Source organism: Hyla sarda, chromosome 10 (assembly GCF_029499605.1).
Source record: "Hyla sarda isolate aHylSar1 chromosome 10, aHylSar1.hap1, whole genome shotgun sequence".
Taxonomy (NCBI): Eukaryota; Metazoa; Chordata; class Amphibia; order Anura; family Hylidae; genus Hyla; species Hyla sarda.
The window spans coordinates 7,332,329-7,349,316 of record NC_079198.1 but is presented as its reverse complement, the minus strand read 5'-3'; the positions used below and the strand labels follow the sequence as shown (position 1 = coordinate 7,349,316).

The 16,988-nt window shown below is 42.1% G+C and overlaps 1 protein-coding gene across 1 annotated transcript; it reads right to left on the bottom strand.

Annotated features, from left to right (window-relative positions):
- Positions 1 to 1,330: 1,330 nt before the first annotated feature.
- LOC130293885 (alpha-tectorin-like) lies at positions 1,331 to 5,688 on the bottom strand. Its single transcript, XM_056543098.1, has 4 exons — positions 5,666 to 5,688; positions 3,449 to 3,507; positions 2,125 to 2,172; positions 1,331 to 1,837 (listed from the first exon to the last, which is right to left on the bottom strand). Exons 2-4 carry the CDS (start codon positions 3,486 to 3,488, stop codon positions 1,467 to 1,469), a joined length of 459 nt encoding a protein of 152 aa, XP_056399073.1. The 5' UTR covers positions 3,489 to 3,507; positions 5,666 to 5,688; the 3' UTR covers positions 1,331 to 1,466.
- Positions 5,689 to 16,988: the final 11,300 nt, after the last annotated feature.

Below are 16,988 nucleotides of genomic sequence, written 5' to 3'. Positions count from 1 at the left end.
CCGATCCCATGCACAGTGTCTAGCGGTAGAGTAAAGCCCAAATGCATAGGAGATCGGCCGAGACGCTAACTCAGAGCTGAGGGTGTACATGCGTGTTCTTCTCCCCCATGGATTTTATTGCAGTGTCCTGGTACTATTTTCCATCTGCTACAGAGTCGTCAGGTGACTTAGGAGTCAACTGTTTATCAGTCTTAGTATTTGTGAGTCGTATATGTATAAATCTGACATTGTATTAAAGGGGTATTCAGGTTTGAGAAAATTGTATTTAAATAAAACTATCACTCCATGATATATAACCGCAATATAGTGAACTAGTGCTCCTTTGCACTTTTACTGCCACAATTGGTGGGTTATATTTGTACAGGATGAGTGGATCACTGGTCACAAGACTCTCCTCAGTTTCTATGTAGAAACTTCTAGAAAGACTGGGGGAGGAGTTTTCAAGTTGCCTTGCACTGGACCCAAAAATCAGTTGGGTCTGGTTCTATCCAGGGAAGTGTGAGGACGTCTCCTAGAGGCTCCTGCTAGGCTTGGTAGATCAGTTCAGTCGGAGTATATCCTGCTTGGCCCATGTAAAGGAAGCTTAGGCCTAGATAACAACCTGGCCCAACTCCAGCCTGCTGCAACAGAGAACCAAGTACCATTCCAGTGTCTAGAACCTTCTACCCCGAGGCAGATCCATGTTCAGATTGCAATGATCACGTCATTGTCTGGACTTTCAGAGTGTTGTCTCCAATCCACTGTGAGAGGACAATCTTTAGGAGGGACCCTGATATGTGGGAGGAGCCTGAAGATCAGCTTTAAAGGGGTACTCCCCTCCTGGGCATCTTATCCCCTATCCAAAGGCACCCTGGTAATCCACTTCGGGCTATGGTCACCAGTAATCTGGCACAGACACAGAGCGGAGATACTCGGTGCTGGATTCCTGGCGACCCCAGCCTGAAACTGTGGCCACTACACCTATTCCATATATGTCTACAGGAGTTACGGAGACACGCAAATGCTGTCTCTCCAATAGACTTGAATGGAGGTGGCATAACGACCATGGCCGCCCAAAGAGCAAACGCAGGGAGAACCTGGCCAGAGATTGCGGGGGTAACAGCAGTCGGACCGCCCACGTTCAGACATCTTATCCTTTGCACGGGTAGATAAGATGTCTAGGACTGGAGTACCCCTTTAAATGGAAAGCTATATCAAATTCTTTTATATTTAGAATGTGCACTTTTTTTTTAATTAAATTAAATTAAATGTTAAATTTCATCATCAACACAAGATCAATGAAAATAGAATCCAATACATTTCAATAAACTTTATTTATTCAAACAAATTCTGACAAACTGACCACTTGCATATAACTTACATAATAAAATGACAATACATTATACATACATCCATTTATACACATATTATGTACACCCCCTCCCCCATCTCTGGAATGATGGACCTATGTGACGTCTCGCTCCTCCTTACTGAGTATTCGTCTGGTTCTGACATTCGCTGACCTTGATACAGTCTTGAGGTTTCTTACCAGAGAAGATATAACCCTCCGCACACTGGCAGCGAGGTTTGCACTCTTTATACTCGGCCACCTCGCTGTTTCGGGTCTCACAGGTCAGGGTCTTCTTCACACAGGGGTTGAACACCATGTTCTCCGGGCACTGGACTTTGCACTGGGACACGGGGACGCACTCATTGTTCTGGAGGTAATAGTCCTTCTTGCAGACACAGGCCGGGGCACATTGACCGGTGCAGGAGATCTGTATATGATTGCTCAGGCTGTCACATGTCCCGCCCCAGCAGGGCCGGCAGCCTTGTTCCTGATTGGTCGGGCAGTTCACTAAAGAAAAAAAAAAAATTTAAGGATTACTTACAATAATTTAAAGGGTACCTTTCATCCATAAAATATTGATATATTATAGATTAATGTATGTAGAATAACTTTCCAATAGAATGTTATTAAAAAATATGTTTCTTTCTATTTAATATTCCACTTTGAAAAAATGACCACTAGGGGTCTCCCTATTAGTCCTGGCCGCAAGCCTTTTTTATACATTTCAGACCCTAAATCTCAGACTGCAGCCGGGACACAGACAAGCTCAGCACTGCTCCCTACCAGCTACTTACATACAACGTTCCGGGCGTCCGACTTTTCCAAGAAGACGGCAGAAAATGCTGTAATAGAAAGAAGTCAACTTATTAAATCCAAAATAGACTCTTCTATAAGATAGAATATCACATGTAAAAGTTATTTCAACATGAGGAAATATAGAGGAGTTGTGCTATCTTAGATAGCGCCATTCCTTTATATTTCCTCATGTTTAAATAACTTTTACATGGGGACATCATCTGCTAGACTTTAGGGGCCATATTGTGTGATGTCCCTGTACAGGATATAGTCCCATACAGTACTTGGGCCCTGTCAGGTTGAGTCCCTCTGCGTCCTAGGGGCTCTCCTGCAGCGTCTCCCCTATAGTGTCATGTGTATTATGTATAAAGGACCTTTGGGGACCTTTGAGTTAGTCACATGTGGTCACATGTTCAATTCACATGTTTGTTGCCCAGAGAGCACCAGCTAACCAGGTGACCTGCAGCTTGACCTATGGGCTCCTTGCTCAGCCCCCATTTATAAGAGGGGGAGGTACTACAAACTTTCTCTTAGATCCTGAGGTCAAGTCCAGTCCAGACGTCTCAGAGCCGGTGTCCAGCACATCTGGAGGCCTCAAGCCTAAATTACAGCCACAAGTCAGTAAGTCCAGTCAACTCTCTCTGCTGTCACTACCTACAGTCAAGTCAAGTCTATTATAGTCAGCGTGGCTGTCCTAAAGTCTGTCACATCACTGCAAGTCCCAGCAAGCTGCAAGGTCCCCTCCGTGTTATTGGTCACCTCTCCGGGATTCTGGCCTAACTGTAAAGACTATTTCCATCTGTCTACCATTAACCCTGATCTGGCCTTTGACTCTGCCTAACTAGAACTAGCGGTGCTACTGTTCGGATGGTCATCGGTAAAACCATGCCCTGGCGTCACGAACATTTAGAGGTTAATACCATCTACCCCTAGGCTATAACATCTGCCCCATATACCTCATCACACCCCGTGGCTCACCACAATTGCATTAGAGGCTCTTTGTTGCGTTAGTACCTGAACCCACTTAATGCTCCTCTAGTTTGACCCTAATGTGAAAACCACAAACCCGGGAGGGCACTGTGCAGAGGGGCTAGAGGAGAGATCGAACCTAACTCCATTGACTGACTATGAGATCGAGACAGTGCCCATGGACATGCCCAATGATTACAGGTAGTATAGGCCATTAATATGTTATTGGTGATATGTCTGTAACTGGGACCTTGCTAGTCAGTTGTTTCCTAGAGCCATGACGCCAGCAATACACAGTGACCATAGCCGGATCAGCAGATAGCGCTAACAAATTAGTAACTTACATGTACTTACCTAATATAAGCACAGAAAGCGTAACTCTGTAGCTCATCATCTTGGTAGGTATCTGAAAGCTAAGAAAAAAAAAAATTTTGTTTTAGTTTTTAACTTAGAAAAGTATCCTTCTCACCTAGAAACAAATACTGAGACATCTTTATGGGGGCCACCATCTTGCCTGAGCTGATTTTCACAGCCTTTAGAGATATGCTTTTCAGAAACCTTATGGATCTATGCAACAATAGGCAGGAGCTGTCCCACTGACGAGAATGGGAAACCTTACTGGGCATTCTTTGTGACCTTTGCAAGAATCATTCCACAGGGAGGGGAAGGCTGAGCTGCGAGCTTCATCTATTGTCTTCTCTATCTACTGTGATGCTCTACTGATCACTTTAAGGGAGCCTCTTCCTTATGATCACAGACACAACAGGAAGTTGTAGCTAAATTTTAGGCCTAGTAGCCAAACTGAATACCGCAAGATTTCAGGATTATTTCCTAATTTAGGCAAAATAGAAAATCAGAAAATAACATCACAAGAAATTCTTGAGACTTTCTCGTATTAGGGCCAGATTATAGCAAGGGGGCATAGGGAACACGCTTTGGGTCTCCACCGCCTATGGACTGTCTTAGGTACGAGTAGGCTTGAATACAGAGGGTGCCATGCATGCACCACCCACAAGTAGGACCCCCAATGACCGTAATTTGATCTCCGATCCCGTTTTTAATGAAGAACTCAACAGTTCAAGGAACATGGAGCAGAAAGTCAATAGGCTCGACCATGTGACTATTAGAAACTGTCCTAATGGAAACCAGGTCCATGATGGGACATAGGGGCTGTGAAAAGCAAAAAACAGCCTTCTCTAATCTCTACGGTCAATATATTCGGTGCAGGGCAGGGAGAGTAGAGGATTACCAGATGCGATAAAATAGGATGAAAAATTAAAAGAATATTCTGGAGACATATAGAAAAAGTAGAAGTTCCTGTAAAGATATAAAGCCAAATGATAGGAGACTCTAGAGTAGTGGTCTCAAACCGTGGCCAACCGGATGCAGGGCCGGCTCTGCCTATAGGCAAAATAGGCAGCCGTCTAGAGCGAACTCTAGGGGGGAGACGCTCAAGTTAGCCATCATCTGAAGCACCCGCCCATCCAGCAAAACCCTGTCGCCCCAGTAGTAAGGGGATTACATGAGGAGGGGGTTGGTTCCAGTGTGTCACCCCAGTAGTAAGTTGGGGGGTGTTCAAAGGGTGGAGCCAATGGGCGGATACATTTTTCTTTTGTCTAGAATGGCAAAAATCCTTGCACCAGGCCTGACCAGATGTTGCAAAACTTCAACTCCCAGCATGCCCTCCCAACACCTGTCTGCCTACTCCAGAGGATCCACACTGATCAAGAAAAGTAAATCACGGATTCCCTTTTGCAAAACTGCAACTCCCAGTCTGCCCTCCAACACATATCTGCCTCCTCCAGAGGATCCACACTGATCATGAAAGGTAAATCAAGGCTTCCCTTTTGCAAAACTTCAACTCCCAGCATGCCCTCCCAACACCTGTCTGCCTACTCCAGAGGATCCACACTGATCAAAAGTAAATCACGGCTTCCCTTTTGCAAAACTGCAACTCCCAGCCTGCCCTCCAACGCCTAACTGCCTCCTCCAGAGGATCCACACTGATGATGAAAGGTAAATCAAGGCTTCCCTTTTGCAAAACTGCCACTCCCAGCATGCCCTCCCAACATCTGTCTGCCTACTCCAGAGGATCTATACTGAACATGAAAGGTAAATCATGGCTTCCCTTTTGCAACACTTCAACTCCCAGCATGCCCTCCCAACACCTGTCCGCATACTCCAGAGGATCCACACTGATCATGAAAGGTAAATCAAGGCTTCCCTTTTGCAAAACTGCCACTCCCAGCATGCCCTCCCAACATCTGTCTGCCTACTCCAGAGGATCTATACTGAACATGAAAGGTAAATCATGGCTTCCCTTTTGCAACACTTCAACTCCCAGCATGCCCTCCCAACACCTGTCCGCATACTCCAGAGGATCCACACTGATCATGAAAGGTAAATCAAGGCTTCCCTTTTGCAAAACTTTAACTCCCAGCATGCCCGGACAGCCGTTGGCTGTCCGGGCATGCTGGGAGTTAAAGTTTTGCAACATCTGGAGGGCCACGGTTCGAGACCACTAATGTTAGAAAGATATAAAGCCATGTAAAGTCTCCATGATATCTGTACCTGAGTGAGAAGTTCTATGATCTCCGCTGCTGGTGGATGTGATGGTGAGGCTCCTGTTCACACTATTTATATTCTCTTCTCTTATATGAATCATCCTCTAATGATCTAAATTAATTGGCCGACGTTATGACGTGACAACCTACTTATTAGTGATGACAGGGCTCGGCTCTATTGTTTCTACCACTGAATAAATTATCGAAACGTCTTCAGGAATGTCATGAATTATTGTGTCAGTGGTTCAGATGACACAGATATCATGTGATGTCTACACAGGACACGTGCCAGGAATGAGGGTGACGTATAATGGGGATTGATGGGCGGCGGTGATAGAAGAATCCGGTCACTTACTTATTGGAAAATCAATTCTGGAAACTCTATAATTGTAACAACTATTGGGATTAAAGTGGCACCCCAACTATACAATAGTTAGCGTAAGAGGATGAATGTACATGAGGAGTTGTCATCAGGTCTGGTGCAAGGAATTTTTCCAACCATGGGCTCCGCCCTTTAACACGCCCCACAATACTACTGGGGTAAAACACTGTAACAAACCGACTCCTCATGTAATCTCCATACTACTGGGGTGACACACTGTAACAAACCCCCTCCTCATGTAATCTCCTTACTACTGGGGTGACACACTGTAACACACCCCCTCCTCATGTAATCCCCTTACTATGGGGTGACACACTGTAACAAACCCCCTCCTCATGTAATCTCCTTACTACTGGGGTGACACACTGTAACAAACCCCCTCCTCATGTAATCTCCTTACTACTGGGGTGACACACTGTAACAAACCTCCTCCTCATGTAATCTCCTTACTACTGGGGTGACACACTGTAACAAACCTCCTCCTCATGTAATCTCCTTACTACTGGGGTGACACACTGTAACAAACCCCCTCCTCATGTATTCTCCCTACTACTGGGGTGACACACTGTAACAAACCTCCTCCTCATGTAATCTCCTTACTACTGGGGTGACACACTGTAACAAACTTCCTCCTCATTTAATCTCCTTAATACTGGGGTGACACGCTGTAACAAACCTCCTCCTCATTTAATCTCCTTACTACTGGGGTGACACACTGTAACAAACCTCCTCCTCATGTAATCACCTTACTACTGGGGTGACACAATGTAACAAACCTCCTCCTCATGTAATCTCCTTACTACTGGGGTGACACACTGTAACAAACCCCCTTCTCATGTAATCTCCTTACTACTGGGGTGACACACTGTAACACACCCCCTCCTCATGTAATCCCCTTACTACTGGGGTGACACACTGGAACAAACCTCCTCCTCATATAATCTCCTTACTACTGGGGTGACACACTGTAACAAATCCCCTCCTCATGTAATCTCCTTACTACTGGGGGGACACACTGTAACAAACCTCCTCCTCATGTAATCTCCTTACTACTGGGGTGACACACTGTAACAAACCCCCTCCTCATGTAATCTCCTTACTATGGGGTGACACACTGTAACAAACCCCCTCCTCATGTAATCTCCTTACTACTGGGGTGACACAGTGTAACAAACCCCCTCCTCATGTAATCTCCTTACTACTGGGATGACACACTGTAACAAACCTCCTCCTCATGTAATCTCCTTACTACTGGGGTGACACACTGTAATAAACCCCCTCCTCATGTATTCTCCCTACTACTGGGGTGACACACTGTAACAAACCTCCTCCTCATGTAATCTCCTTACTACTGAGGTTACACACTGTAACAAACCTCCTCCTCATGTAATCTCCTTACTATTGGGGTGACACACTGTAACAAACTTCCTCCTCATTTAATCTCCTTATTACTGGGGTGACACGCTGTAACAAACCTCCTCCTCATTTAATCTCCTTACTATGGGGTGACACACTGTAACAAACCCCCTCCTCATGTAATCTCCTTACTACTGGGGGGACACACTGTAACAAACCTCCTCCTAATGTAATCTCCTTACTACTGGGGTGACACACTGTAACAAACCCCCTCCTCATGTAATCTCCTTACTACTGGGGTGACACACTGTAACAAACCCCCTCCTCATGTAATCTCCTTACTACTGGGGTGACACAGTGTAACAAACCCCCTCCTCATGTAATCTCCTTACTACTGGGATGACACACTGTAACAAACCTCCTCCTCATGTAATCTCCTTACTACTGGGGTGACACACTGTAATAAACCCCCTCCTCATGTATTCTCCCTACTACTGGGGTGACACACTGTAACAAACCTCCTCCTCATGTAATCTCCTTACTACTGAGGTTACACACTGTAACAAACCTCCTCCTCATGTAATCTCCTTACTACTGGGGGGAGCACACTGTAACAAACTTCCTCCTCATTTAATCTCCTTATTACTGGGGTGACACGCTGTAACAAACCTCCTCCTCATTTAATCTCCTTACTATGGGGTGACACACTGTAACAAACCCCCTCCTCGTGTAATCTCCTTACTACAGGGGGGGACACACTGTAACAAACCTCCTTCTCATGTAATCTCCTTACTACTGGGGTGACACACTGTAACAAACCCCCTCCTCATGTAATCTCCTTACTACTGGGGTGACACACTGTAACAAACCTCATCCTCATGTAATCTCCTTACTACTGGGGTGACACACTGTAGCAAACCTCCTCCTCATTTAATCTCCTTTCTACTGGGGTGACACACTGTAACAAACTTCCTCCTCATTTAATCTCCTTACTACTGGGGTGACACGCTGTAACAAACCTCCTCCTAATTTAATCTCCTTACTACTGGGGTGACACACTGTAACAAATCTCCTCCTCATGTAATCTCTTTACTACTGGGGTGACACACTGTAACAAACCTCCTCCTCATGTAATCTCCTTACTACTGGGGTGACACACTGTAACAAACCTCCTCCTCATGTAATCTCCTTAGTACTGGGGTGACACACTGTAACAAACCTCCTCCTCATGTAATCTCCTTACTACTGGGGTGACACACTGTAACAAACGCCCTCCTCATTTAATCTCTTTACTACTGGGGTGACACACTGTAACAAACCTCCTCCTCATGTAATCTCCTTACTACTGGGGTGACACACTGTAACAAACCTCCTCCTCATGTAATCTCCTTACTACTGGGGTGACACACTGTAACAAATGCCCTCCTCATTTAATCTCTTTACTACTGGGGTGACACACTGTAACAAACCCCCTCCTCATGTAATCTCCTTACGACTGGGGTGACACACTGTAACAAACCTCCTCCTCATGTAATCACCTTACTACTGGGGTGACACACTGTAACAAACCTCCTCCTCATGTAATCTCCTTACGACTGGGGTGACACACTGTAACAAACCTCCTCCTCATGTAATCTCCTTACTACTGGGGTGACACACTGTAACAAACCTCCTCCTCATGTAATCTCCTTACTACTGGGGTGACACACTGTAACAAACGCCCTCCTCATTTAATCTCTTTACTACTGGGGTGACACACTGTAACAAACCCCCTCCTCATGTAATCTCCTTACGACTGGGGTGACACACTGTAACAAACACAGTAAAGGAAAATAGCAAATGGTCGAGCTCAGGTCACCGTGATCGCCAGTTATCAGACCCGGGGCGAACGTGCTCCGGGGACTGATTTTAACGGTGGGACCCCTGCGGTCAAGCATCTTATCCCCTATCCTTTGGATAGGGGATAAGATGTCTTAGCGCCGGAGTACCCCTTTAATGTATGCTTTCACTGTTAATGTTACACCTGTTCCGCTGACGTCACCGGTAGGTGTTGCTTTTATCTGGCGGTGTACGAGCGGAACAGGTAGGGTCTGATGAAGCGTGGTCACTGCACGCGCAACAGCTGTAACCCAGTCTATGACTGACAAGCTGCGTCCCTGAATCTGTCCGTATGCACCTCGAATCTATGCACCGAAGATAATAAAGAAAATTCTGCACTGCATCCCGGTGAGTGACGTCCTTCTGCTCTATATGTTTGTACTTTACGAAGACTAGCTTCCAAAGGACTTGGAACCCGTGGGAAAACAGTGTTAACCGTCTACTTAATTACTGCTTGTTTTTTTCTGCATCAGTATACACGTGCGCTGTGCTAAGCGGTAGGGACTCTACACCGGGTAGCGATGCCAACTATCTTTCCTCTTCATTCAATTTTCATAACTACCATAATACTGCTCCTATATACAAGAATATAACTACTATAATACTGCTCCTATATACAAGAATATAACTACTATAATACTGATCCTATATGCAAGAATATAACTACTATAATACTGCTCCTATATACAAGAATTTAACTACTATAATACTGCTCCTATATACAACAATATAACTACTATAATACTGCTCCTATATACAACAATATAACTACTATAATACTGCTCCTATATACAAGAATATAACTACTATAATACTGCTCCTATATACAGGAATATAACTACTATAATACTGATCCTATATGCAAGAATATAACTACTATAATACTGCTCCTATATACAAGAATTTAACTACTATAATACTGCTCCTATATACAACAATATAACTACTATAATACTGCTCCTATATACAACAATATAACTACTATAATACTGCCCCTATATACAAGAATATAACTACTATAATACTGCTCCTATATACAAGAATATAACTACTATAATACTGCTCCTATATACAAGAATATAACTCCTATAATACTGCTCCTATATACAAGAATATAACTACTATAATACTGCTCCTATATACAAGAATATATCTACTATAATACTGCTCCTATATACAAGAATATAACTACTATAATACTGCCTCCTATATACAAGACTATAACTACTATAATACTGCCTCCTATATACAAGAATATAACTGCTATAATACTGCTCCTATATACAAGAATATAACAACTATAATACTGCTCCTATATACAAGAATATAACTACTATAATACTGCTCCTATATACAAGAATATAACTACTATAATACTGCTCCTATATACAAGAATATAACTACTATAATACTGCCTCCTATATACAAGAATATAACTACTATAATACTGCCCCTATATACAAGAATATAACTACTATAATACTGCCCCTATATACAAGAATATAACTACTATAATACTGCTCCTATATATAAGAATATAACTACTATAATACTGCTCCTATATACAAGAATATAACTACTATAATACTGCCCCTATATACAAGAATATAACTACTACAATACTGCCCCTATATACAAGAATATAACTACTATAATACTGCTCCTATATACAAGAATATAACTGCTATAATACTGCCCCTATATACAAGAATATAACTACTATAATACTGCTCCTATATACAACAATATAACTACTATAATACTGCTCCTACATACAAGAATATAACTGCTATAATACTGCTCCTATTTACAAGAATATAACTACTATAATACTGCTCCTATATACAAGAATATAACTACTATAATACTGCTCCTATATACAAGAATATAACTACTATAATACTGCCTCCTATATACAAGAATATAACTACTATAATACTGTTCCTATATACAAGAATATAACTACTATAATACTGCTCCTGTATACAAGAATATAACTACTATAATACTGCCTCCTATATACAAGAATATAACTACTATAATACTGCTCCTATCTACAAGAATATAACTACTATAATACTGCTCCTATATACAAGAATATCACTACTATAATACTGCTCCTATATACAAGAATATAACTACTATAATACTGATCCTATATACAAGAATATAACTACTATAATACTGCTCCTATATACAAGAATATAACTGCTATAATACTGCTCCTATACACAAGAATATAATTACTATAATACTGCTCCTATATACAAGAATATAATTACTATAATACTGCTCCTATATACAAGAATATAACTACTATAATACTGCCCCTATATACAAGAATATAACTGCTATAATACTGCCTCCTATATACAAGAATATAACTACTATAATACTGCTCCTATATACAAGAATATAACTACTATAATACTGCTCCTATATACAAGAATATAACTACTATAATACTGCTCCTGTATACAAGAATATATCTACTATAATACTGCCCCCTATATACAAGAATATAACTGCTATAGCATTTCCTCTGGGGAAGAGCAGTAAATATTATAGAATTTATTCCTCCACAGTTGATGAATATTTTGGGCTCGGATGAGGTTCCTTTTCACTTGCCGGTGACTCATTGTTTTCTGTGACTATTTCTCTTAGTCGTCTGCAGGTGATTTATTCCGTCATTGTTTCTGTTGCTGCAGGTTCAGGATGATATTACCGCACACTAGTGACAGTGTATTCTTGGCTATTGTTATAGGATAATATAGTTTTATTCTATCTCACCTGCACGGTATTAACACCATTTCCACTGTCACCAGTTACCTTTATTTCTTTATTTTTAATAATTATTTTTATTTAGATTTTTTTCCTTGGCTTTTCTTCACACAGATACATGAATATGTGACAACATTCCCCCAACCACCACCACTAGGGGGAGTTGTCTGTATTCTATACACTTTATTCAGTATTTACTCCATCTTCAGTAAGCTCTCTGACTCCCCTAGTGGTGACTGCAGGAAGTTCCAATTAATTAAAAGAAAAAATCATTACCTCTATGTCTGTGTAGGGGATTTGGAGTCCGGACTTCTAGAACTATTTGTCAATGCAGAAGTTTGGCTGGGATGCAGAATACCGCTGAGAGGGTTGTTTTTTTGGTGTTTACATGTGGCAACCCAGGGGGTTATCGGCTGGGACTAGTAGTTCTCCCAATATGTGAACAGTGTTATGAGTAGTGTGGCAGTCCCCAGTGTAACCTGGTCCTAGGGACGCACAGAATTGCCAATGGAGAGGCTGCATGTGTTGGTGGGAATCGCTCGGGGCGCCTCCCTGTAAACTGTGTACTTTTGATGTCGGTCACAAAGTCCTCGCTGAGGCAGGGTCTTCTGAGGGGTGTAACTGAGGTAGTAGATTGTCTTCTGCCGGGATACCATAACAACGGCGTTGAAAATTCTGCTACGCATTCCATCTGGCCATCCCCCGACTTGGCAACCGGTACTGCTATCCGGATCAGGACCACCAGGTATGCAGTGCCTGGTTTTCTCTGTTTGCTATCAGGCCCTTCGGTTTTAGCCTTTTCTCCTGAAAGCTCCCTTTTGATAGGTAGTGTACACTGGACACCTTGTGGCCAAAAAGGAATGGCTAGGGTGTGTATGGGTCTCTCTTAACTCGTACTCATTCTCACACTCAGCTAGGGACAGTTGAGCAGGGTCTTTTATGGACTTCCCTGACATGTAGCTGACATCTGATGTTGGCCCTTAAAGGGGGCCTCAGCAGTCCCATCCCCCCTCCACGGCAATCAGCTATTTATCTCCTATCCTGTGGATAGGTGCTAAGTACATTTTGGCTGGAGTTCTCCTTTAAAGGTGACCTAACTCTAATGCCACCTTGCAGCGTCAGCATTACTGGCAGAACCCAATAAATCCTATACATGCAATAAGCGTTCATCAACCACCCAGGCCTAAACCCATTGTGGAACATAACTTGTAACCCCTTATTTTTAAAGGGGTACTCCGGTGGAAAACAATTTTTTTTTAAATCATCTGGGGCCAGAAAGTTAAACAAATTTGTAAATTACTTCTATTTAAAAATCTTAATCCTTCCAGGACTTATCAGCTGCTGTATGATCCAGAGGAAGTTCTTTTTTTTTCTTCTTCTATTTTTGTCTTACCACAGTGCTCTCTGCTGACACCTCTGTCTGTATCAGGAACTGTCCAGGTTTGCTATGGTGATTTGCATGTACTCTGGACAGTTCCTGACATGGACAGAGGTGTCAGCAGAGAGCACTGTGGTCAGACTGGTATGAACTACTCAACTTCCTGTGGAGCATACAGCAGCTGATAAGTACTGGAAGGATTAAGATTTTTAAATAGAAGTCATTTACATTTCTGTTTAACTTTCTGGCTCCAGTTGATTTAAAAAATAAAAAATAAAATAGTTTTTCCCTTTAAGGCTAGAGTACCCCTTTAAGGCTAGAGTGCCCCTTTAAGGCTAGAGTGCCCCTTTAATTATCTACTAGGCAGCTGCACAGGTTCATCTATGGTGGTCCGTTCCTATAGCTATAGGATCTGTCTATATTAGTGTTTCCCAACCAAGGTGCCTCCAGCTGTTGCAAAACTACAACTCCCAGCATGCCTGGAAAGCCAACGGCTTTCCAGGCATGCTGGGAGTTGTAGTTTTGCAACAGCTGGAGGCACCCTGGTTGGGACACACTGGTGTATATATTTTTTTCGGAGGTCTTTGTTATATCAGGGTTACATTGAGGGTCCGTCCACGGTCTCCTTTCCGCTCTAGTATTATGTTAATATAAATAAAAGAAACCATTTAAAAAATATATATATATATTTTTTTTTTTTATTCCAAAATACATTTCTAATTGTTCGATATTTTTTTTTCTTTCTGATTAGAGGAGGCGGTGAGAGGCAGAGAGGTCAGGAGTAGCGTTGAGCGCGAATATTTGAAACGCGACTTTTTACTGCGAATATCGGCACTTTGCGATTTCGCGAATATCTAGAATATAGTGATATATATTCGCAATGATGAATATTTGTTTTTTTATTTATTTATAATTTTTTATGCAAATTTATGCGAATATTTATGTGAATATCGGCACTTCCAGACTAGACACTGATCCCTCCCTTCTTTTAGGTGATATAATGGCGCATGCGCACTTTTAGTATGGATTTTCGCATGAAAAAAAAAAAAGAGAGAGAACATAGCGAATGTGTGAATTTTGCCAACATAGGGCGAATCTTCGTCCATATGTGTGAGAAATATCACGAATTTGAACATGGCCGCTGCCGCTCATCACCAGTCAGGAGGCGGCACGTGCTGCGGTTTTTCACTTTCAGGTGTCGCCTCCTGACACACAATCCCATACATTCCTATGTACGTTCTACCGCCACATACCTGGGATGGATGTCAGGTGAGTCACCGCACGAGGAGCAAGTCACATGTCCAGGTGAGACGAGGGAACCCTGCAACATGGCTGCCAAAAATAGAGCATCTCCAGATAGTGTACCCCACTGTGTATCTAAGCCTAGCATGTGTGATACTGTCTGATCCTATTATATATGAGCCTCTATATCTAAGCATATCATGTGGGACACTGTCTGCTGAGCCTCTGTATCTGATCCTATCATTTGTGATACTGCCTGATGAGCCAATGTATCTAATCCTGTCATTTGTGATACTGTCTGCTGAGCTTCTGTATCTAATGCTTATATGTGTGATACTTCGGTATGAGCCTATGTATCTAATCCATCATTTGTGATACTGCCTGATGAGCCGATGTATCTAATCCTGTCATTTTTGATACTGTCTGCTGAGCCTATGTATCTAACGCTTATTTGTGTGATACTTCCTTATGAGCCTATGTAACTAATCCTGTCATTTGTGATACTGCCTGATGAGCAGATGTATCTAATCCTGTAATTTGTGATACTACCTGATGAGCCGATATATCTAATCCTGTCATTTGCGATACTGTCTGTTGAGCCTCTGTATCTAATGCTTATATGTGGGATACTTCCGTATGAGCCTATGTATCTAATTTTGTCATTTGTGATACTGTCTGTTGAGCCTCTGTATCTAATGCTTATATATGTGATACTTCCGTATGAGCCTATGTATCTAATCCCATCATTTGTGATATTACCTGATGAGCCGATGTATCTAATCCTGTCATTTGTGATACTGTCTGCTGAACCTCTGTATCTAATGCTTATGTGTGATACTTACTTATGAGCCTATGTATCTAATCCTATCATTTGTGATACTGCCTGATGAGCCGATGTATCTAATACTGTCATTTGTCATACTGTCTGCTGTTTATATGTGTGATACTTCCTTATGAGCCTATGTATCTAATCCTGTCATTTGTGATACTGTCTGTTGAGCCTCTGTATCTAATGCTCATATATGTGATACTTCCGTATGAGCTTATGTATCTAATCCTGTCATTTGTGATACTGTCTGTTGAGCCTCTGTATCTAATGCTTATATGTGTGATACATCCGTATGAGCTTATGTATCTAATCCTGTCATTTGTGATACTGTCTGCTGAACCTCTGTATCTAATGCTTATATGTGTGATACTTCTGTATGAGCCTATGTATCTAATCCTATCATTTGTGATACTGCCTGATGAGCCGATGTATCTAATGCTGTCATTTGTGATACTGTCTGCTGAGCCTCTGTATCTAATGCTTATATGTGCGATACTTCCTGATGAGAGTATGTATCTAATCCTATCATGTATGATGCTGCCTGAAGAGCCTCCGAATCTAATCCTATATGTGTAATACTGCCTTCTGAGCCTATGTATCTAATCCAATCATGCGTGATGCTGTCTGCTGAGCCTCTGTATCTAATCCTATTATTTGTGATGCCGTACTGAAGAATCGGTGTTTCTAAGCCTATCATGTATCATACTGTCTCCTGTGTCTCCACATAAGTGTCTCCTGTATAATAGCCGTCAGATGAGCCTGTGTACTGTATCTAAGCCGATCAGTTGTGATACTGCTTTTTCAGCCATTGTATCTTAAAGGGGCACTCTGGTCTAAAACATTTATTTTTAAATCAACTGGTGCCAAAAAAGGTAAACAGATTTGTAAATTAACTTTTATTTAAAAAAAATCTTAATCCTTCCAGTACTTGTCAGCTGCTGTATGCTCCAGAGGAAGTTGTGTAGTTCTTTCCAGTCTGACCACAGTGCTCTCTGCTGACACCTCTGTCCATGTCAGGAATTGTCTGGAGCAGAAGCAAATCCCCATGGCAAACCTCTCCTGCTCTGGACAGTTCCTGACATGGACAGAGGTGTCAGCAGAGAGCACTGTGGTCAGACTGGAAAGAACTACACAACTTCCTCTGGAGCATACAGCAGCTGATTTACAAATCTGAATAACGTTCTGGAACCAGTTGATTTAAAAAAAAAAAAAAATTACACCAGAATACCGTAAACCTTTAACCCATTTTGTGTAATACTATTTGCTAAGATAGAGTATCTAAGCCTATCATGTGTGATACTTTCAGCTGAACCAATGTATCTGCTCATATTGTGTTTGATACTGTCTACTCAGCCTGTGTATCTAAGCATTTAATGTGTGATACTGTGTTGCTAAGCCTATGTATCTAAGCTAAGTTGCATAACGTTTCCATATCAATAAAGACAAGAGAGACTTCCGAATCCATTTTAATACAGCTCGGTCAT

Excerpts from the sequence above, each read along its gene's own strand:
- LOC130293885 (XM_056543098.1), bottom strand. The coding sequence starts at position 3,488 with ATGATGAGCTACAGAGTTACGCTTTCTGTGCTTATATTAG. Across the intron at positions 2,173-3,448 it reads GCTTTCTGTGCTTATATTAG|CATTTTCTGCCGTCTTCTTG; the intron begins GTAAGTACATGT and ends TTTCTATTACAG. Across the intron at positions 1,838-2,124 it reads GGACGCCCGGAACGTTGTAT|TGAACTGCCCGACCAATCAG; the intron begins GTAAGTAGCTGG and ends TTTTTTCTTTAG.